Source organism: Lynx rufus, unplaced genomic scaffold (genome assembly GCF_022079265.1).
Source record: "Lynx rufus isolate CCGP_SWC_20201006 ecotype Redwood Valley unplaced genomic scaffold, mLynRuf1.p SCAF_4, whole genome shotgun sequence".
NCBI classification, from domain to species: Eukaryota; Metazoa; Chordata; class Mammalia; order Carnivora; family Felidae; genus Lynx; species Lynx rufus.
Genome location: NW_025814856.1, coordinates 53,226,310 through 53,250,398, shown reverse-complemented (window position 1 = coordinate 53,250,398; position 24,089 = coordinate 53,226,310). Strand labels below are relative to the sequence as shown.

Genomic DNA, 24,089 nt, shown 5'->3' with positions numbered 1-24,089 from the left:
TTGATAATCACAGATCTTAAAAGAAGTGTACCTTGCAGAAATAGGCAAGAGGTTGAAACCAGGAAGACCAATTAGGAGACTGAAACAATAAGAAGTATGAATAAAGGTCTTACCCCAGAATAATAGCTATGGAGACAGAATAGAGGAAAAGTCTTTAAGAAGAAATAATCTATTGACCGCTCACTGCTTTAGTGTTAAATATTCAAACCCAAAGTGTCTTTAGATCCCAGGAGTTATAGCGTGTTAGCTCAGTGAAACTCCAAAGGCAAATGAGCAGCCCAAATGTCATTCCAGTCTACTCATCAAGCCACTCAGATCTCAGGGTTGGTTTGAAGGTCTTCAGAGTATGGATAAGTCAGGTTTGGTTGAGCCATCTATAGGGCTCCTTTGGACACAGTCTTTCAACTCTCTATCATTACCATTACCATTAGCTCTAGAGTGGATCCAAGAATCCAAACCTGTTACATCTCATCAGTAATCCAACAGAGCTAATAATGCCCCCTACTGAAGAATAGGATCTAGAACAACCAGGGTTTGTTAGGTGGTCACTGAACTTAACCTGATCCACTGGGATGGCTGTGGCTTTCTGTTGTGAAGGACTTAACTGAAGGGTGGATACTCTTATCAAAAGAGATCTATACGGATATGGAAGTGGATGAAAATGAGAAGGGTGGCATTCCCTGGGGAACATTTATTTACACATGGCATGGGTTCCCTGGAACAGCTCTTTGGTGTTCCCTCCTCCCCTTTCTCTCTCAGGTTATTTGCTTGATAAAGGTGCCAGGCTGGGGAGTGTGGACCGTGGAACAAGAGAAAAAAAGATACCTGGAAATATAACCAATGGACGAGCACAAGTGTGTGTGTGTGTGTGTGTGTGTGTGTGTGTGTGTGACTACATCAGTATCCAAGAAAGAAAGCAAGTTCTCAAAAAGTGATAGGGTGTTGAATAGGGAAGCAACATCAGACAGAATCAATAATTGCATTATTTTCCCTACATGTTTACAATCAACAGGCTTTGAAGTCCAAGGAGATTTGTAGAAGGAAGAGTACCTTTCAAGTGGGAGTCCAAAGCTCACTCAGAAATCACATGTAATGAGATAGCTTCATGGGACTGTTGTGAGAATCTAACAAAAAGATAGAAGACTCAGTGCTTTATAAACTGTAAAGTGCCTTTAAATTGCAAGGTGCTATATAAATTGTAAAATACTATACAAATGTAAGGGATGGTGATTATGAGTATTTGAGGAGAAAAACATTATTCTGAATGTAGTCTGTGCTTGGCTTGAGAATTAGATAGTAATAAGGTTATTTTTAACAAACAATAGAATTTGCCTGTTGAAATGCATCGTCTCTCTGACAAAATCAGGAATCTTGATGAGGCTTGACATTTATTTCAAAGAGAAATAATTCCAAACATATGAGACTCCTTTAATGGGATTAGTTTCCTTCAGAACCAGTTTATAAACTACACAAATTTATCTCATTAATTTATAGTTACATTTCATTTTGAACCTTATATGTGATCTACCTTAATCATGAGAGTTGACCCCAAAAGAATTTTAAATGTTTAAAAAAATTTTAACGTTTTATTTCATTTTTTTGAGAGACAGAGCACATGCAGGGAAGGGGCAGAGGGAGAGAATTCAAAGGAGGCTCCAGGCTCTGAGCTGTCAGCAGAGAGCCCAACATGGGGCTCATACTCATGAATCTCGAGATCATGACCTGAGCCAAAGTCAGGAGCTCAACTGACTGAGTCACCCAGGCACCCCTTAAGTGTTTTATTTAAATCAAAATTCACTCCCTAAAACAATGATTCTTAACTATTTTTTTGTGTGTGTTGAGGACCTGCCAAAATGTGCAATATGGAGGACAGTTTGCATGGGAATCTGTATTTTCCCAGGTAATGAACTCCTGATCTTCCAATAATCACAGAAATTCAAATTTGAGGGTTACAGATCTGAGGGGAACCATTTTCTGAGCATAAGCAACAGGCTTGTTGGAATAAATGTTTAGTCTCCCAAAGGAATTGTTTGAAGGAAACCACACCACTATAGGAATGATCACATAGTATGAGTGTCTAAAATTTAGCCCATTAGAAGTCATCTGGGGTTTGTGTGGTCATTTCCATAGCTGCAGTGGTTTTGGCTGTGTGTGTGCATGTGCGTGTGTGCGTGTGCACGCTCATTGCTAGTGGGATGGATGCCTAGGGCAGCAGTATTTGCCTCCTCAGGTGTCTTCCCTCAACTCAATATAACCAACTTAATCTTAAAAAGACATAGCCCTAGGAAAAGGCATCTAATGGGCTGAAATTGCCCTAGAGGCCCACCTGGTTACAGGAGATGAAGAAAAGCACGACTGACATTTTTTTAGCTGCTTCTGGAGGAGTCCTGGCCAAGGGGGGATTCCACTGGTGTTCTCTTCATGAGGCAGAGGATTTCTTGTGATCCTCTCATACGCCAACCACTGTTAGAACAGACTTTAGATTAATTAATTCATTTAATTATTTTTTTATTCAAGTATAACTAACATACAGTGTTATATTAGTTTCAGATATGCAATATAATAATCCAACAATTGTATATATTTTTCAGTGCTCATCAAGATTAGTGTACTCTTAATTTCCTTTATCTATTTCACCCATCCTCTCAGCCACATCCCCTCTGGCAACCACCAGTTTGTTCTCTGTACTTAAGAGTCTGTTTTGAGGCACCTGGGTGGCTCACTAGTTTGATCATTTGACTTCGGCTCAGATCATGATCTCACAGTTTGTGAGTTCCAGCCCCACGCTGGGCTCTGTGCTGACAGCTCAGAGCCTGGAGTCTGCTTCAGATTCTGGGTCTTCCTCTCTCTCTGCTCCTCCCTCCACTTGTGCTCTGTCTCTCTCTTAAAAATAAATAAACATTAAAAAAATTTTTTTTAAAGAGCCTGGTTTTTGTTTGTTCCTTTTTTCCCCTTCATTTGTTCATTTGTCTTATTTCTTAAATTCCACATATGAGTGAAATCATATGGTATTTGTCTTTCTCTGACTTTTTTTTAAAGTTTTCTTTTGAGAGAGAGAGACAGAGAGAGAGAGAGAGAGAATGAATGAGTGGGGGAAGGGCAGAGAGAGAGGAGAGAATCCTGAGCAGGCTCCACACTATCAGCACAGAGTCTCATGCGCAGCTTGAACCCACAAATTGTGAGATCATGACCTGAGCCAATATCAAGAGTTGGATGCTTAACTGACTGAAACACCCAGGCACCCCTTTATGACTCTTATTTCACTTAGCATTATACCCTCTAGGTCCATTCATGTTGTTGCAAATGGCAAGATTTCAATCTTTTTTTATGGCTGAGTGATATTCCATAGTATATATAGACCACATCTTCTTTATCCATTCATCTACTGATGGGTGCTTGGGTTGCTTCCCTATCTTGGCTATTGTAAATAATGCTGTAATAAACGTAGGGGTGCATATATCTTTTTGAATTAGTGCTTTCATTTTATTTGGGTAAATACCCAGTAGTGGAATTGCTGGATCATATGGTAATTCTATTTTTAATTTTTTGAGGAAACTCTATACTGTTTTCCACCGTGGCTATACCAGTTTGCATTCCCATCAACAGTGCACGAGGTTTCCCTTTTCTCCTCATCCTTGCCGACATTTATTTCTTGTTTTTGATTTTAGCCATTGTAACAGGTGTGAAGTGGTACTTCACTGTGGTTTTAATTTGCAATCCCCTAATGATTAGCAGTGTTGAGCATCTTTTCATGAGTTTTGGCCATTTGTATATGAAAAATGTCTATTCAGATCCTCTGCCCATTTTTTAAAAATTGGATTCTTTGTGTGTGTGTGTGTGTGTGTGTGTGTGTGTGTGTGTTGAGTTGTGTAAGTTCTTTATATACTTTGAATATTAACCCTTTATAGGATATATCACTTGCAAGTATCTTCTCCCATTCAATAGATTACCTTTCTGTTTTGTTGATGGTTCCCTTTGCTGTGCAGAAGCTTTTTATTTTGGTGGGTCTCACTTGTTTAATTTTGCTTTTGTCTCATTTCCTTTGCCAGAGGAGGCATATCTAGAAAAATGTTTCAGTAGCCAATGTTAGAGAAATTACTGCCTGCTTTCTTCTAGGAATTTTATGGTATCAGCTCTCACATTTAGGTCTTTAATCCATTTTGAGTTTATTTTGTGTACAGTGTAAGAAAGTGGTGCAGTCTCATTCTTTTGCAGGCAGCTGTCCAGTTTTCCCAGCACCATTTCCTGAAGAGACTTAGCTTATTGAATTATTAAAATAATCTCCTCAGATTATAGAAAAGCTATAATCAAAGTCAACTAGCTAACAATTAGCAAAGACACGATTTAAACCCATATTTGATTCCAGGCTCTTCCTGTGGCCCAGCATTGTCTCATCCCATTTCTTTCCTGGCCTCTGAAATGCTTTGTAAGCCTCTTCCTCCCAGGAGGGCTCCTGGAAATGAAACCCATTCATTTATCTCATGACGGACAGTGTCTCTAATGGCCCATCAGGCACCTAGGACTGAGAGTCATTACTGCTATTACTAACTTTCTTCATGACCTTGGCCAGTTCCTTAAGTTGCCTGGGCTTCAGTTTTCTCATCTGTAAAATGAGAGGACAGAACTAGATGAAATTTCCAGTTGTACAATTCAGTGACTGCATTCTGTGCACTCACCCCATTTTCCCAGTGGCCACGTCTCCTCATCCTGTGGGCTGCTCACAGCTCACTAGTAAGGTGCCCCGTTCTCTGAACACCCAAGCTACAGGTATGCTCCACTCCCATAACACCTACTACTTGTCCATTTTACTGTTATTTCACTCATATTTTTCATACTCCTTCCGTATCTTATCTGAACTTAACTGAATTCCTCAAATATTTTTATTTAACTTCTATACGGTATTCCAATTTATGAGTAAATCACAATTTATGTTCTAATTCCCCCATGACAGAAAGTTGGTTGTTTCTATTTTGCACAAATGGTGCTGCAGCTAATATGCTTTTACTTGCCTCCTTGAGTACATGTGCAAGAGATTCTCTAGAATGAATGTCTAGAAATTATTGAATTATAGGGTTTGTGCATTAGATATTGCCAAATTGTTCCTCAAAGTGGCAGTACCAACATATGTTCCCACTTGCAGTGTGTAAGAGTTTTGTCTCCCATATCCTCACCAATACCTATCAAGCTTAATTTTTTTCCAAACTAACATTTTGACTGCATTTGTCTTATGACATTGGCCACTTTCTTCTTTATATTTGTATATATGCTACCTCCCCTACTGGATGGTAAACTTTATGAGGGCAGAATCTTTGCTTAACTCATTTTTATATTCTTCCTACAAAATGTATTGAGCTTGGTAAGTATACAATAAAGAGTTTTGAACAAATACATAAACAGAATTAATTCATCTTGACCCAAGGATATGGGGAGTTCCATGTGGTAGGGATGAGGTGTTCTATCTCTATTACTCTGGGGTAAAGATGTGGGTAGGGAATCCCCATCAGCTGCAGAGATGGCTGTAGAGTGGTCACAATTGGCCTGCAGACTGAAGGCTTCAAGATCTATAGTGGACTATCACCAACCCTTAGGTCATTTTTTTAACCATGGTATTCATCAAATATTTATTGATTGTTGCAAGTGGCAAATTTCTTAGTCTCTGGGGCCAGCTTTATTACGTACCAAGAGGGGTGTTTCAAAATGGAACTCCCCCACCTCTGGCCCCACCCCATTACTAAGAGTTGAATAGAATCCATGTGTCCTTTGGACCAGGGTGCTACATGACCTATAGTAAATGCCTCCCCTTTTTGTCACCCTAGCAGTTCCTGGCTGACTCATTTTCTAAATAAGCCACTTGTGGTTTTTGGTCTGACATCACATGTGAAAGAATGAGTAATTTTTTAAGAACCATAACTATATTCAATCAGAATAAGACGTATTGTGTGTGTTACTCATGGTTCTAGGACGAGGGGTCAACACTGATAAGTTCTCCAACCTTCTCCCACCCCTCTTCTCCCTGGGGCCAACTGATAGAAGGTAAAGGAAAGAGGAAGGTATGGGTGCAAAGAATTTTTGTGTATATTTCTTATTTTGCTTTCACATTATGTACCATTCAGTAAAACTACATCTTGTTTCCTTTGCCAGGTAAAATAAAAATAATACAGCAAAGCTGTCCAGGCCATGAGTTATACTGCTACACTATGTGGGTTCAAATCCCAGCTCCACTGCATACCAGCTGGGTGAACTTGAGCAGGTTATTGAATCTGGATGTGCCTCCATTTCTTCATTTGTAAAATAGTAACAATACCCATAATATAGGATTGTTGCAGGGAATAAATGAATTGATATATGCTAAGTACTTAGAATTGTGCCTGAAACTTAGTAAGCACTATGAAAGTGCTGGTACATATTTCTTTGCCTCCATCACAATGTTTACGCTCATAGCAAGTGCTCAATAAATGCTTTTTGATTAATTAACACATCCTATTAAATATTTTTAGAATCAGGAGGGACATAAGTGACTACAAGTGGCAGACTTTTTGCTGGATATAGAAGTAACCCTGAAGGTCAATTCCCTGGAGTATAGGGAGTTCCCTGCCCCCACCTTTTTATTTAGTTTGTTAATAGTTTGTTCCCTGGTTATGTGTGTTGTTGAGGGAGGAGGGCTGCCATGCCCCCACACTCCCAGGGGTCACTCAATGGGAAGTTCTACTTCTTGTTTTTTAAGTGTAAGAAGAAGGTAGCGTTCTGGATCCTTGAACCCTGAAATCATGGGCTGAATTAGAAAGGCGACACTAGTGTCAGACAACTTCACCTTCTGCCTTCTCAGCATCTACTGCTTGTGAGGAGGGTTAGCAAGATAGTGGCATTTGGCTGAAAGCTATTTTGCTGAGTTAGGATGGGTATGTGTAGGAAATTATATAGATATCATGTTAATATACTGATTTCCATTTATTAGTGCACATGTTGAGTTTATCTTCACAGTACTTGTGGTCTTCGGGAACCTACTCTTGTTGAAGAAGCCAGAGTGAAGTCCCTCAGAGCCCACCCTCAATCACAGGCCTCTTTCGGATGCCTGGGGCCAGGCCCGTGGGACTCCACTCATCAGAGCAGATGGGTCCAGCCTTGTTGGTACCACCATGTGGGTTTTAGCTGAGGAGCTTGATGGACCAGACAAGTAGGTCTAACTTGACTGCCCCAGGAGCAGGGTGCTATGCATATTAGAAAGGCTAAAAATTCAGTAAAACTGGTGGAAATGCTGAGTTACTGAAGAATGTTCAGTTGTCCTGCAGGAAACATTCACCGGGAGGTGTCAGGAGGCCCAGCGTAAGTGGCATCTAAAGGATAGCCATACTCTCAACCACTTGCAAACAGTCACTCACACATAAGCACATTCACAAACATACTGGCACAAACAGCTTCACTCTCCTGGACTTTTCCCTTCCCTACACTTGCAAGCACACACATATGACTCACATACACTCTCTCAACCAAAAGGGTGGCCTAGGGAAGACCTCATGGCTGAATCAAATGCTGGTTAATGCTGCTGCTTTTATTACACCAAAGGTCTTAACATTTATTTGGAGATGAACACAAAACTTGGCATACTGCTGTTACAGTGGCATGCATTCTCTACAGTGCAGCTTCAGAGTTCAAGATCACTGCAGCACGCACATAAGAACTGCTCTCCAGAGGAGAGAAAAGGGGCGGGAGCGCTGTAGATCTGTTCTCTCCAGAATCAACAGACTAAAGGTGCTTTACCATGATAGTGGTGGAGGAATGTCTTGTGTTGGGCAGGTGTGTTTCAAACAGTGAACAGGTATGACAAAGGATCCAAGTGTGGGTAAGTTCCTAACACTTAGAGCCAAGAGCATTTTTGGGTAGGTGTATGCTCCCTAAACAGGCAGCACTGACTAAAGCGGGGGGCATGCTTAGCACTGCATCTGAGCTGGGTTAAGCTACCAAGAGTTCTCAGTGAAGGGAATTCTGGTTTCATGAAGAAGAGTAAGACATGATGGCGCTGTCACAATAAGGCCACTAAACTCACAGCGAATGATGACCTGAGAGGAAGCTGTCAGGACTACAGGAAAACAGCTCTATTCTACCTGAAGTCAGGTACCCTTTCCTGGTTAGGCACCTGCCCTGAGACTTTCACATCGTCTTTTCTAAGCTGCACAATATCACTTAGCACAACAGAGCAGAGGAAGGGGCACACACATCAAGGTCATGGGACATCACCACCAAGCATGGCTGACTATTGTCAAATGTCTCAGATGCCTTTCCCGGTGGGCTAGGTGCCCCAGTGTATCTGGAGAGCTAATCTGAAAAGAGGCTGGCAAAGGACTTCCTCAAGCTCCGGATGGTCTCCGCTTTGGCTTCATCCTCATTGGCTGAAGACCGGAAGAAGGAGGACTCAGAGAAGCTGAAGGCATTTGTCAGGGACTGCGACTTGCTTGAAGATAAAAACCAGAGAGAACATGAGAGGGGGTGTTCCCAGTGAGGAAGGAAAGGAGGGTGACATGAGGATACACAACCGAACCCCCACTCCCCCCCGAAAGGAGACCAGGGTGATGGAGGAGAAAGCCAGCAGTGGAGTGTTACCAAGACCCAGGGAGGCCCCTGTATTACCCTCACCTTCAGTGCTGCTAAGACAGGAAAGGATGGGGGCAGCGTGGGAGAGAGGAAGAAGGGGGAAAAAGAGAAGGGAGAGAGGGAGAAGGGGAAAAGAGAGAGAAGGGAAAGAAGGAGAAGGAGTGTGACTCATCTGTTCCTTTTATTTAATGCTGAACTAAAGGGCCCACAGGCTACATTTCAGAGTCCCTACTTGGTAAGGACTAATCTAGGAATCTCACACCCTTCCCTTCTAATGAAATATAGCAACTAGGGGACCCTAGACTCTGCACTCTCTTTCCCACCAACTGTCAAGTGGTGAAGTCATCAGAAGACCTGAGTCAAAGTCTTGGATCTGCCCTTCTTGCGCTCTTGTGCTTCTCTGGGACTCGGTTTCTCATTTGTGAGGTCTTTATACTCTGCTTTTTTCTCTCATTCCAAGTAAACTTGGAATAAACAAATGTTTCAATTTATCTGTTCTTAAAATGGACATGACCGCCCTTATGGCCTTCCTTGGAGGAGCCCTGATATGAGGTCTGTGGGGTTCAGGGAATCCAGGGGCAAAAGAGAAACATATCAGGTGGACACATACGTGTATATGTGGATACATATTGGGTTTTCTGATTACAAACCCAAATCACACATTTTAGGGAGGAATTTTTCCCTTGAGAGACTAGAAATTCAGAGAGAAAAACTGTGAAGGCAAGAAGGTCAAGGGGAGACCAAGCCCAGCATTTGAGAAGATATGAAATCTGATGACTCTAGTGGTCTATCATATCTCCTTGACTTTCACTGTGTCTCTATCCTGATGGTTTTTGGCTGCAGAACTCTTCTCCTGGTGTCTTAGAACTCTCAGTCTTTCCTGAAATTTGGGGTGCAGACCCAGAAACTCCCTTCTACAGAGTGTGAGCAGTTTTTCTCCTGCAGTGACTGTAAATAAATGGCCTGTCTTTCATTAGGGTTGGGGGTGAGCCTCCAACATGCTTGCCTCTGGGAGGGGGCCCTCTTCTGCATGTACAGCCAAGGGCACCACGTATAAGCCTCCTGCCTGTTGTCAGAGGCTGGCTCTATTCGATATTTCAGCCCAAAGGCAGTGGCAACCCAAAGATCTGCCCTCAGACTGGGGCCAGAGTTGGCTAATGAGAAGGCAGGAGAGATCTTAAAAGTCAGTACGCAGAAAACAATCGTATTGAGGGGAGGTTATGGGACAGGTGAGGTGTGAAATGTGCCACCAGCTAGAGCTGGGGAGCAGGAGTGGGTGATGCCCCTCCAGTCATGAGGGCTGAAAGACCTAGAGAGAGTAGTTATCTGGATGACCTGAGCCCTAATCCTGGCTCTGCTACTAACTGACAAAGTGGTTTTGAAAAAGAAAATTAACCAAATCTCTCTGAGAAGTTTACTCATCTCTACAATGCCTAGACTGTCTCTAAGTGCCTCCCTTTCCTCCCTCCCTGAAGATTCCAATCACCTCACTCTGAGAAGCACTGGTGGGTCATTCCCATCCCCACAAGGCTACAGCTGTCTCTGCTGCAGTGATGACAGGGGTCTATTTGGGGACAGTACAGAGAGGTGTCTCTGGTTCTGGGGAAGAGGGTAGAACTGACCACCATCCTCACCCAGATGCTGTCTATCCCAAGTACAGCATTACTGTTTTCCAGGGGCCCTCAGTTCTTCCTCTGAAGCAGGGCAGTGTGGTGAGGGCTTCTAGGGAGTGAGGAAGCCCAAGAAGATGGAGTTCCTCGGGGTATCTATCTGGGCCCTCCTCTGACCATAACCAGAAACCAACCTCCTTCTGACAAAGCTGAAGGTAAAAAGTTGAAATGGATTTAACTACTTCCCCCTTTTCCTTCTGGGCAGGCTTGCTGATTGCACACCCTAAACTGTGAGTCAGAGGCAGGAAAGAGGATTTTTTTTTCTTTTTAATTTTTTTTTTTTTTTTTTTTTTTAAATTTTTTTTTTCAACGTTTTTTATTTATTTTTGGGACAGAGAGAGACAGAGCATGAACGGGGGAGGGGCAGAGAGAGAGGGAGACACAGAATCGGAAACAGGCTCCAGGCTCCGAGCCATCAGCCCAGAGCCCGACGTGGGGCTCGAACTCACGGACCGCGAGATCGTGACCTGGCTGAAGTCGGACGCTTAACCGACTGCTCCACCCAGGCGCCCCTTTCTTTTTAATTTTGAAAGAGAGAGAGACACACACACAGAAAAGGAATGGAAAAAAAGAGTGGGAGACAGGATTTAAAAAAAAGAGAAAGAAACAACAACCCTAAGCTAATATAAGAATAGGAAAGGGGGCAGTAACTCTGCCTTGTTGGTATTCCCCAGGAAGAAAGGGGAGGGTTTGCACTTCTGGCTAGACCTTAGACTTTCACTTCCCTCTTTCCTACCCTCCCCGATCAACCCCAACCATGCCCCCAACCAAAAAAATAACCCAGAACCAAAACCCCAAAAAAGCCCCACAAAAATATCTGTAGAAGGAAGCCTGATTGAAGGTGCTTTCTAGCAGCTCTGAAGCCTAAGTCCTGTGAGGAGGGGCAGGAAGGGGAGAGGGGAAGGAGCTGCTGAGTCGTCTCTTACTTGAGCTGTGGGTGAGGCTGGGGCTTCTGTGGTGGAGCAGCCGGGGGTGGCTGGACCTCTGCCAGGGAGCTGCTGCTGGAGGGTGCATCTCCGTGGGTGGTGGAGGAAGAAGAGGAGGAGGAGGAAGAGGAGGAAGGTGGCAGTGATGGTCCAGGGGGAGGCCGGCGTGGAGGCAGCACCTTGCCTGGGGGTTGCATTCCTTGGGGTTGCCCAGGGCCCCCTAGGTTCAGTACAAGAAAAACTTCATAATTTAACCATATCAAAGGGTTTCCTTATTAGAATCTACATCTTATGGGGTGGGGTTAGTTAATTACCAAAAGGATAAGCTCTATTATGAGAAGCCACCCAGAGGCTCTGAAGGGCTCCAGAGCCAGTCCCTGGCTTCCCCATTCATCCAACCACCACTAGCTCCACCTCAGAGACACAGCCCCTCAGGCACAGAAGTCAGGACAGGGAAGAAACCATGACAGGAGCAGCCCTGGTCAGAGGCAAGCTCTTTTACAGAAATCCTCCCAGACCACAGGGAGCCCAACCCTCCTCTCCAGAGGTTCCTTAGGTATAGGGCAACCCACCCCATGCAGGCCTAGGAGGCCTCGAGTTCCACGCAGCAGACATAGTACAGGGCAGTGGAAAGAGCACAGGGCTGGGCGTCAGAAAAACCAAGACATAGTCTACTAGTGACTCCCTGAGCAAGTCAGCAAACTTCTCTGCACCTTGGTGTTTACAACCATAAAACTATTAAAAAGTAATCCCTAGTCTTAGTTGTCTTTCAGACAGTGTTCAGGTAGTGTTTCAAAGATGTTAATGGACCAGAAAGTTCTTCAAAAAGCATTGTGTGCTTTATGACCATTGATGATCACAGACTTGTGATGGTTTTACCCAGCTGGCCTTTGTCCGGCTCCTGACCTGCACATGTCTGATTGTCACGCCCCACCCCACCAGAGCTTCATTTTAACATTAGCCCATGCACATGACTAGGGTCAATCCTTTGTTTCCATGTGCTTTTTGCCCCTTAGTACCATCCTCAGGGGGCTCCACTCCCTCCCAGGTGTATGTGGTGGAAATTTTCCAGAAACCCAACTCCTATGCTCCCCTGGGGATGTTGTGGGCACCATCTGGCAAAGAGCCCCACCTGCCCCCCAAAGGGTAGGGATGCTGTTCTCCCAGTATGAGACAGAAAACCATCTGGTGGCCTGGAGAGAAAAAAAAGGCCATCCTTCCTCTGGGGCTTGTCAGGCAGTAAGTGTGATACCTGATTGCTCAGATTTTGCTAAGGGGGTTCCTGTACTCAAAAGTCAAAAGATGTCCCCATCAGTGCATACTGACTAGTGGAAATGATGCATAATTGGTCGGAGAGATCCAATTTCTCAGTCTCATTCCCAGAGTCCACATTCATGGGCCCGCTGTAAGGAGTGGGCTTCTAGAAACTCAAGAGAAGCTAAGAGTTGTGTTGTAACTTAGTTTCCTAGAAACACCAGAATACCCATACCCTCTAGAGAGGCAGATTTATACATCTATAACACTGTGCACCCATGATCATCAGCCCATCTCCCTACCACATGGCATGGGCTCCACTTTATCAATTACCAGTAAATACCAGGGTTAGTTATACATAAATAAATACATAAAGGAATAAAGAAATGGAGTTTTGCATTGAAAACTTGAAGTTCCAAGTTCAAATCAGATAACCAGTGAAGATGAAGACGAAAGATCAGCATATTCCACGTTAACCAGTTCTGCCTCTTCCAAAGTTTGGCATCGTTTGTATTATAGCCTTTTCTTGTAAAGTACAGCAGGTTGATAGCTCAGCCTCTTGTACCAGGAACCTGAATTCTTTCCCACTTGTACAGAGATGCTTGAATAGCCAGAAACTTTACAACTTAACACTGAAGACAGATATAACTTTTCCTTTATTGCACATTAAGCTGTACAAGAGAGTCACAAAAGAGAGGTACTTAAATCACTCTTCCAGCATTGGCTGAGGTTCTCCCAGCTGGATCGGTACAAAAAAAGGGGACAACATCAGAAAAGAAATGGGTACAAAACACCTGAACAGCAATCCTATACTGTGACACGGATGTCCCCCAGGCCACAGAGTTGTTCCTTAGCATGCTGCCTGAGGGCACATAATAGTCAGGATACGCTGCCTGCTTGCATTTGGCAGTAGGAGCCCTAATCAGTTTCTCCCCCACCTGAGAGACCTTGGCTAAAGCCACCCTGGAGCCTGACTGAATTCAAATGGCAACTTTGTATTTGTGGCTCACAAATGTCACATGAAAAGCACCTAGATGTTCACACTGATAACATGCAGAGAAGCAACACCACTATCAGCTCACTGCTTGGACAAAAAATAATAATAAATAATAAGTAAAAAATAAATAAAAGGTATTCCTCCATTCTGGGAAATGTTGCTTTATTCCTTTCTACCATTTCATCAGATTGGGAGGTATTTAAGGACCTGATTTTTATGCAACCCACCTGGAAGTGCGTAAATGCATATGTGTATATATTTACAACACATCGACCATCACCACCATCATCTAAGGGAGGGGTCACAGATGAGAACACTCACACTCAGTGCATTTCCCTGTAGCCTCAGAATTTGCCAGCAACCCAAGGAGAAACTGGGGCACGTGCCCCTGGACACATAAATCATACTATCGGCACTATTTATTCCTCCGACCTGGAATCCAGAACAGTAACATGTCAGTATAGAAGTGAGAGGAATGTGAAAGTAGAGCTAGAAGCATTTCTCTAAAATGCAAACTGCTAGCATGATCTCCCACGGACCATCATGCCAGAGGAGACCACTCAGTGCCTGTCCCAACCTGGCTAGGAGATGGCAGGAGGAGGCACTGAAGCCGAGGCCTGCTTTAAATACCTGCCTCATCACTGCCCAGGAACTGTGTGTCAGAGGAAAGAGGGCAAACTGGTAAGGTTTCTTCAAGAGCCATGGCTGTGGACCCTCTGCCCCAAACACACACAAGCTAAAATTGGAGACAGTTCTTCCCAGGAAAAAGAAAAACCCTCATTCTCTGACTTCTGGAGGGCTCTTGTCAGAGCTGGAAATGAAAGCAGGAGTCCACCTCAGACTTCTGTAGCAGTGTACCCGCTCTGTGAAATGGGACATTTTTTATTCGGTCTCATGATGCCTAGGGAGAGGCCAAGAGCACAGTGGCTGAATCCTTCTCAGACTTTCAGTAGCTTCCTGCATCCTATGTCCAAAATCACTACAGAATCATCTCTGTACACAGGTCAAGCTTTGGGGAATAAAAAGCAGCCTCAGTTTCACAGAAGCGCATAATATGGCCAATTCAGAAACAGCAACAAAGAAGAAACAACTTAGGGGGACTGAGATCAACACACAGAAAATACTCACAAGTTCACTTTGATATTGCACATCAGCGGCCCCATTTTTTTTTTTTTTGTCTAATCTCATAGCTAATTAGTTAATAATAAAAAAGAAGGTACACTTCGATGTAAAATACAGAACACATTCCTGGAAATAGCTTGTTCTTTATATTTCATGTCATCACTAAAAACACAAGAGCTCTACAGGCACAGCCAGCCTATTCACATAAACTCAAACTGCACCAAATTTTTAGCAAATGGAGAAAAAGGTGGATGCCTTCAGATTCAACGGATGAAGCTATGGAAATTAGACCTTGAAAATCTCTTAAACTTCTATCTATTTACCCTAGTCATGCAGAAAGGAAGCAAAAAGCACAATTCATTGAAGATCCCAAGCACACTCATGGAGGTAAGCAGGGGGTGGGGGGGTGCTTTAATCTGAGTCTGGGGGGGAGAAGGAGAGGAGTTGGGTTTTATTTTTGTGGTCTTTGTTTCTCCCCTGTCCACCCCCCTCAGTTCTATTTCACCCCACATTATGTAATACTTTAAAAAATACTATCAAACCACCCAGAAGATAGAGTCACACTGGACTTGGGAGAGGCACAATTCTTTTGTACACTGTTGACAAACAGCCCTGGAATCACAAGTTATACAGAGAAACATAAGTGAGCATTACAAGCACGAACAGGAACAGGTAAACAACCAGACAGAGGAGCTGACACTGCATAGGAAAACACAGTCCAGTCAGCATTGAAAGAACGCAGAAACGGCACCACTGGGGGGTGGGGGGAGTGTTGCTCCCCTCCCCACTTTCCTTTCTTTCCTTGTTTGTTTTTGGCTTAAAATTTCTGCTTTGAAAAATGAACTATCAATCACTTTAAGAAGCTTGGACTTGTTTGGGCCCTACTGCAATGCCATTACAGTCGAGAATATACTGTAAACAACCTTGAGGGGCTGGCCGCTGAGGTGGGGTCTTGCTTGAGTCCGGATCCTTAAGTGTTCCACTCTGGAAGACAAAATGCAAAAGAGATAAAAACAAAACTCTGAGCAGATTCCAAAGAGAAACCTGTGGCTCCATGGCATGAGTGTAGTGGGATCTGATGGGATCCATGGGATCTGGCCTAGAGGCTTCTGCTGTTCCAGAAATGCCTCAAGGGAGATCTCAACATCTGGAGTGTTGCTGGGGCACAGGTCTAGGGGGTCTGGGCCTTAGTCCCATACTGGTAGGCAGTGCCCCCCTCCCCCCTTCTCATTTCCCTCCCTTTTAGACGTATTCTGTTCAGAAGCTTTGAATCTTCTAACAGCATCTGGTTTCTTCTCTGGTGGCTGCCTGCTGTCCAGTTTCCCCTCATACTCATGGCCCGGCTTCCTGAAGGAAAGGATCAACACCAAACTCCAGAGGGCGGGTTGCCTTAGGCAATTCCAAGGGTCTGAGAGCAGGGGCTGGACTAGGTGACTAACCTAGACTTGCTTCACTTCTTCTGTGGAGTTAATTCTGGGGTGGGATCAGCTCTGGGCTGGCTCTGGGGTCAGATCCACTCTTTGGGCTGCACTGGAACCCCCACAGGGAAGGACTTAAAGGAGGGGGCAGTAGTCTATTTCCCCCCACCCCAGGAACCCTTCTTACCCAGAGGGAAGCAGTAAGATGTTAATGCTAGTAAAAGTGCTCAAGGCCAGGCTGTTTTTCCTTCTCAGATAGCATAATCACATTTTACCCAACAACATGGCTCCACTCCCAAGCTCCCTCTCCTCCCAGCTAGGATTCTGATTATGCCCAGACAGGATCAAATATGCACGTGACTTCAGTTTGTCTTACATTTGAATTAGAGGCAGTGAGGACTTGGAGCTTAAATTCAGTAAAAGGGAAATGGTCTGTAAAACTTAAGGGCTGCCCAGTGTGCTGATGGTGATGTCACAGAGGGAGCTGCAAGGGCAAGGCTGTGAAATGGGCTGAGAATGTCATTAGCATTCTCCCACTTCCTCTTTCAGTGCCCCTCGGCCCTTACTCCCACATGAAAACCATCTCTCCTCCTGTTCCTTATTTCCTATGGGCCTCTGATTCTCACCATCAGTTTCTTCTCCTGCCTATTAAGGCCTGTTTTCAGCTCCACTCAAGGAGAGCCAAAGTGTTACCCTCTCCAGTGTCATGGTCTTTAACAACCTTGCTTAAAACTGTTCTACTAAGAGGATTTGGGGCAGTGGGACGCAGGGGGCCTTTGAAATGTCCTTAGCGCCACCACATCAGAGGGTGTGTGTTCTATCTACATTCCCCACCCCCTCACAGATCACAGCAATCGCACCAATACTTTCCCTCCCCTTCTTCCAAGCCTTGTCATGGGGTCCATGCTTGTTCTGAGCTCTGGCACCAAAATACCCACACCCAACACACCAGCTAGAGACCACACCATCCAGTCAGCAGCAAGACCCATCAGCTTCTAAGATTCACCACCTTCTTCTAACCAATGCTGGTCAGGCCTGTACCATTTCTTGCTTAGACTACTAGACTCCTAGTACTAGTACTCCTACTACTTTACCACTACCAAAATAGTCTCCTCTCTCTCCAATCTATTCTCTCCATGCCTACCTGCTGTTCTCCTATACTCCTTTCCTAACTGTGTCACTTTACTGCTCTAAATAATTTATAGCTAACGCTGCATATGTGCCAGGTAACATATTGGGAACTTTCATGCAGTATTGTCAAAAACCTCATAAGACCTCTATGAGGTAGATGCTATTATTATCAACGTCTCTAATTTTTAGATAAGGAAATTGAGGCCTAGCTAAGTCATGTAATTTTCACAGAGTCACACAGTAGAGGCTGATGCAGCTGGGCTGTGAGGCCGGGCAGTCTGATGCTCATATTTTCTTCCCATTACCAGCAAGATGACAACCACATCCTTCAGGCTGACATCCAAAACTTGCTTCAGCATGGTTAGAATTGACCTTCCTAGTCTTCTCTTTGCCTCATGCCCTAAACACACCTGTTCCCTCTAGGCCTGACCCCTCACTGTTTATTCTCTAGGGTAGGCCACTCCATTGTTTGTGCTGATTATCTTCCAGGAATGCCTTTTCTCCTGTTCTACCAATCCCATCCAACACATCCTAGAGGTTTAAGTCACTTTCTACCTCACCCATGAAACCTTTCGACTGTGATGTCTTCTCTGAAATCCTGAAAGAGCACTTTGGAGACTCATACTACTGAAGAGAGCCTTTGTTTTTATCCTGAAGACTGGGGATGATGCCCCCAAGAAGACAGATGCTTCAGAGAACTATGTGTCTTCATCTTCTCTTGAATTTCCAACAAATACAATGCCCATTGTTTTCAAAGAAAAAGTGGGATATAAGGCCTGGTACAGGAACTATTTATTTAAAAAATTCAAACAGTTGGAATCAGGAATATTTTGGAAAATTCAAGACTATCAAAATTTTACCAACAGCGTCAAGCACAGGGCTGAGTATAATAAGATATCCTTAATAAATGCTTGTTAAATAAATGAACATGCAAACACAGTAACAGTGAAAATCCAAAAAGGACTAGAGTATAAGTCTTTAGAAGACAAATGTTGTTAAATCATAGAAGTTAAATTGTACTGAATTTGGTATCAAATCCAGTGAGCAGCTCTGGAAATGCTCAAGTTTGGGAATTAAAATTGAGGCCAGCAGAGGTATCTGCCTGTATATCAGGTACAGAAGATAAAATTAAAACAAGCCTCAAAGAATCAGAAATTGCTTCCATCAAGACCACCTAACCCAGCTGAAGTCAGGGAAACCTTAGGCCCAAGGGTTCTTTCTCACTGTGATCTCTTCTCTCACAACCTGGCTGCCAACTGGAGAAGTCTGGGGCCAGGATACAGTGTCTGGTAATGGGTGCACCAGGACAGCAGGATAGCCTTTCTACCTGGGCTTCTCACATGCTCTGACTAGGTTGGGCATCAGCCCCACATCCCAACACACACACACACACACACACACACTGCTGCCTAGGTCTCCAGCAGCAAGTCTTTAAGATTGGGCAGCAGAGTGATTGAGGAATTTAGGTTTTTGGGTTGGGAAGACCTTGGGTTCAATCCAAATCTGCCACTAACTAGCTTTGTGACCTTGGGCAAGTTATTTCACTCCTCTGCACCCATCTTTCTTCAAAAGAAGTGAGTCTCTCTATCTATCTATCTATCTATCTATCTATCTATCTATCTATCTATAAGCATTTGACCCTGGTAGGTGCTAAGTAAATGCAACAGATGATGGTCATGGTGATGCTGATAAGGAATTTCTTCTGAAACTCTGTCTTACTCCCATGATGGAATACCCCCTGCAGTGCTCTATTCCTAGGCTTTGGAGAACTTTATTTAATTGTGATAACAAAGCCTCCTCTGGGCTCCCTGACAAGCCATCAGTGTTATGCCCTCTAATTGACTGAAAAGGATACTCAGATGAAAGACACCAAATTCATACAGTTTATGGAGCCACTAGACTGTCTCTTGCCAGTTCCCTTTCCCCAAGGCCTTACCTCATACCACTGACTGCTGCCAATCACCTCAGACATTGGTCAAGAATAGCTTAAGATGTTCTCCTCTCAGAGAATTGTTATTTTCAGATAGGGCTATGGAAGACCATATAACAAGAGAGCAGAGCCGGGGCCAATGGGCAAAAGCTCTGGAAAAGTAGACTTTCAGTTACAGGAAGAACTTTATATAGCGAAAACAGTAGAAGAGGCTATCTTGGGAGGTGGGCGTGTTCAGCAGAGGCTAGAGAATTACCTGACAAAGATATTGTAGAGATATTCTTTCATTAAACATGAGATAGATTAGGTGAACACCATGGTTCCTTGTATCCTGACAGTTTATGATTCTGGTGGCAGGGTGTGTTGGGGGGGGAGGGACTTTAAAATCCCATAGATTAAACTCTAATGGTAGAACACCAGACACTGACTGGATGACTTGACACGGGTAATCATACCAATGAAGGCTGGCCCTGGCTCTCCTCAGCCTACGAAATATAAAAATAAGACACCCAAGGATAAACTGAGCCCAAAAGTTTCACTTCTAAAAGCTTCAGAGAAAGAGCTCCCAGAGGCGGTCCTTTGAGCTGGAGCCTGGGAATATGCTTTGGCCACCCTTGTCTGGCGCCTAGGGAGCTTCTCCCTTCCTTGGCTCCACTGAGGTTGTGGACTGAAGACTTCCCAGGGACTATGTGGGGCAGGACAAAAGTCCCCTAGGACTGTCCCTTACCAGGCTGAGACCCTCTGGCTCCGCCCACAAGCCTTCCATCTGTTGGGGCTGAGGGGTATTCCCGTGGGGTTTGGCTACCATGGGATCTGTCTCCAGTCACCAAGAACTGCCTGAGATGCTTAATTCCACAGAAGTCTGGCCACTCTGGCGTCACTGCCAAAGTCTGGCCTATAGCCAGCCCACAGCAGGAGCTCATGGCCAGACTGAGCTACAGTTTCCCTCAGGAAGTTGAGTTGACTCAAACAGGTAAGAACGTGTAGTCCAGTGCTTGTGCCCAGCTGCACTCAAAAAAGAAGGGGGAATAAATGGCCTTACAGCCCCTTAAGGGGAAAAAACAAACAAACAAACAAACAAACAAACAAACAAACAAAACAAACAACCCTGGGCTTATAGAATGACAAAAAGCTCAGAGATTGTCCATTTACAATGCCGTTGCCAAAAAATTTTACGCTAGAGAGGCTTCAGAAAGGGAAGTCACAGGTTCACTGCTCTTTGGGCTGATAAGCCCCACAAGAGAGCACTGCAACCAATTCTGGTGCTTCTTTAAGGGTGACACCAGTGGAATTAAAATGGGTACATGGAGCACACAGGATGGTGAAAAGTGTGGAAATGACATCTTTCCTCATGCGACTTTGAGAAAGTTACTTAATCTCTGAGTCTCAGTTTTTTAAATAGGCAGATTAGAAGGACTAAGTGAGGTAACCATGGAAACACCTAGGACTGAGTAGAAAATCAAAGTTAGTCAAATGTAAATCTGATCAAGGTCAAGGGCTAGCTTGGGTTGCAATGATCTTCCAGGCCTTAGAGGTGTTTAAACAGGGCCAGGACAAACTCTGATCAGAGAAACTGTGGAGGACGTCATCAAGTTGAAGCCAGAGGTCTTCTACAGGCTTTTCTGTCTCTGGGATTCCATTAATTCTTTCATGCATTTTTCATTTCTTTAGGTGTCTGAGATAGGAGACAAGCCCTTCTTAGCTGCAGAGTCTTGAGTCCAGCAAGATGCCAGGGCTACTGGGCCTGAGCAGAGGCACAGGCTTTGAGGGCCTTGGCAAGTAGAGGGCTGCTGCTCTCCATCAAAGCTGGTTGGGCTGGTATCCCACTCTGATGAACCCATTGGGCTTTAGTAATCTGAGAAATCAGGGAGACAGGAGAGAGGCAGGTATAGCTCAGAGGCTCCTCTAGGTTGGCTAAGTTTAGCACTTGGTTGTCAGGAAAGCAAGGGTTTCCCTTACACAAGGTCACAAAGGCCCAGCTCTCTCCATTCTTACCTTCCCCTGTGCTCTGGTGGGGACATGAAAAAGGCATAGTGCCTATTATTGTAGACCACTACCTGAACTGTGGATCAGAAGATCCAGTACTCCTGTGTGACTTCGTGACTCTGGAGAAGTCATTTGCATTCTCTTTGCTGATGTATGAAACAGAGATAGAAATACCAGCCCAAACCATTTCACATAGGGTGGTGAGGCTCAAAATAGTGACTGTGCTTTGTAAACTGTACAGTGCTAGGCAAGGCATTGATATATGTGACCATCATTACTATTATTTAAATAATAATAAATATCAATCCAAAGGAATGCAGCTTTAATGAAGCTCTAGAATTTCATGTGTCAATGGAGAAAGTATTGTTGGGTGGCTTCCTTTCACCTGGTGCACAGTGGCTCAGTATGTAGGGGATTCTGGGTTAGGCTATACCATGCCCTCTGTATTATCACTAACTTGTTCCAGTGAGGCCCCTGAAGATGCAGAAAAGTCATTTCAGAAACAGTAAATATTAGCTGTTGAGGTAAATGGACAGGCAATCACAGTCTAGGAGAGAAAGCAAGCCCATGGATGAGGGTTTGTGGGGTTTTGTCAAAGGCACCTTTAACTTGCTACCCTGTGGCTTTCAGCAGACAAGCTGGGAGACAGGAGCTCCTATCTGAGGTCCCAGCAGGACGGAAAGCTGAGGAAGGAAAGACACTGAGTGACTCAACTTTTCAGAGTTGTTGGCCCGAGTCCAGCTGCCCCCACCAAGGAGGAAGGCCTGTGCTTGCTCAGCATATCTGAGACAGGAAATTGGGAAAGGGTCTCAGGGTCTGGCCCCAGGAAAGAGGCCAGGCCAAGCTCCTTGCCGGACACGCCACAGAGCTATTCTGATCAGCTCCCCCAGGCTCTGCTCCCCCGGTCTAAGACCCCAGGGGGAATGAGGCAGCAGGAAGGAATGTGGTTGGGAGGTTGTAGGTTCAGTTAGAGCAAAGGGGACAGCATGTTTTCAGGCACCTTGGGATCTTTCTGAGATCACCCCAGCAGTCACCAGTGCCCACCTTCCTTCCTCGGAAAGGTTATAAAAGGTTCCCAAGGATGAGCTCTTCTTCCTCCTCCTTTCACGAGGGAAATTGCAACTCTGAGAGCAGAGCTCATCTCCTGGATTCGGGCCCTCCCATGATCAGTGATTTCCTAAGGACATAAGAAGTGTCCCATGGGGGCAATCCATGAGACCTATGGAGGCACTGAGGGCCAGGTCACCCGAGGTCAGAATGTCAGCTTCAAGTGATTAAAGATGTCCCTTAAAAGTTAAGACAGCCTGAAAATAGTCAGTTTCCCTTAATAGTCTGCTAAAGGATCTGGTCACTAGTGACTTTATCTGAACCTGCTTCAAATCTCACATTTTCAGCTTATACTCACTGGGGAACTAATTCCCTAAAGCCAGTCCTGCTGTGGGAAGCAGGAAGACCTTTCATTTGTCCTAAATTTACTTCTTCTAAGCTATGTGAGTCCCTCTTAGTCTCATGTTTGGGATCTGAGTTGCGTCCCTTCACTAACTGCATGGCACTTTAGACCCCACTGAAACTCCTTCTCAGTCTTTGTGTCCTTGTACTCAAGAGACTTCATCTTTTTGAGCCTCTGTGGCTAGAAAGACCTGGCTGGAAATGTTTTCAGTATCTCTTTAGTCCAGAGAACCAGTAAAAAGGACTGGTAGAATGTCCCACCAGAGGCCACAGGCTGCAGGTCTGTGGGCCTCAGTCTTTCAGTTCTGAAGTCTCATCACTGCCCTTTCCAGGTCTGTGGCTAGTACACAGCATCTCAGATCTGGAAAGGGATTTTAAGCTACCTGCTCCAACAGCCCTAGCCCCCAGCCCACACTTTCACCATAGCCCTGACATGTACTCATCTTGCCCCTGCAGGAACATCAGCAGTGACGTGGCAGCCACACACACCAGTTCCCAGGGCAGCCATTTCCTCTCCTAGTGTTAGTTTACTCCTGTCTTCCAGCAGGTTTGCCTTTGGGCACCAGGCACCGGAGACCTGAAGGTACTCAGTCATGGGCTCCTTGAGAGTATTGCTATTCAACTGGATCTCCTTTAACATTAAGTTGTTGATTTGCCAAATGCCCCAACCGCCAGATTTTTTCCTCTGAGCACATTCTTAGAGTTAGAGGTTGTCCTTGTTTATACTGTGATTCTCAGACTGGAAACCACATTGCAGTTGTGGTCTGATCAGCTCAAGGTAGGGGAAGAGGCTAATTTTCCTCCCGGACACCATATGTGTACTAAATACTTCCAAAGGCTGAGTCTTAGAATCACTTCTCCTGGGTATTACCTGCAAGCCAAAGAGGAAGCCCATTGGTGTCTGAAATCCCTGCATTAGCAATTCAGCCCTTTGACTCTGGAAGACTTTACAGGAAACTTTAAAAAGTGGAAGCAGTGTGGTGGGGTATGAACAAAGATTCGCCACCTGAAGGAGAGCACCAGGATCCCACCTCTGCTTGCGTGACCTGAAGCTTTGTCTACCCGAAGTTCTCTCCTTGGTTCCCAGGAGTCTCAGGAGCAGCATACACCTCTCCAGAGCCCCAGGCTCAGCTCAGATCCCAGAAGACAGACCCCAAGGGTTGGTGAATGTGTGGAGGGGATGCGAGGGCATGGCCTATAGGAAGGTTTCAAAAGTATATAGCCTGGAGGCTTTGGCCATCACTGGCCACCAGGTGTCACTGCCACCTTGAGAACAGTCTCCCAAAAGCACTTCAGAGTCACTTGCCCTGGCCAACTCTTAGGGCAGCTCCAAAGCTGGCAGTCCAGCCAGTCTGAGGCCAGGTTGTCATTAGCCAGATAAGGCTTTGCCACTCGCCTCCCTGCCCTCAGCAACATAGCCAGTGCCTTTTACAACCCTGCCCCTATCCCTTTGAACTGGGCACAGCAGCTAGCTTGAGTCCGCTCAAATGACTTTGCTCTTTGTTTTCTATAGTTAGTCTGTCTCAGGCTAGGAGGCTGGCTGACAACAAGGTAAGGTGTGCCCTCTACTCACCTCCCCCTCAGCCTCCTTTAGGTGCTCTTCTAGAGTCAAAGAAA

The 24,089-nt window shown here is 44.8% G+C and overlaps 1 protein-coding gene across 1 annotated transcript in view; it reads right to left on the bottom strand.

The window, feature by feature from the left end:
* Nucleotides 1-8,253: 8,253 nt before the first annotated feature.
* The window catches only part of SYN2 (synapsin II), a 196,584-nt gene continuing 180,748 nt past the window's right edge, over nucleotides 8,254-24,089 (bottom strand). The window contains exons 11-13 of the mRNA XM_047096546.1: nucleotides 15,482-15,542; nucleotides 11,186-11,405; nucleotides 8,254-8,449 (exon numbers count right to left, since the gene is read on the bottom strand). Coding sequence (XP_046952502.1) covers nucleotides 8,314-8,449; nucleotides 11,186-11,405; nucleotides 15,482-15,542 — 417 coding nt within the window. The 3' untranslated portion in view covers nucleotides 8,254-8,313. The remainder of the gene's footprint in view (nucleotides 8,450-11,185; nucleotides 11,406-15,481; nucleotides 15,543-24,089) is intronic.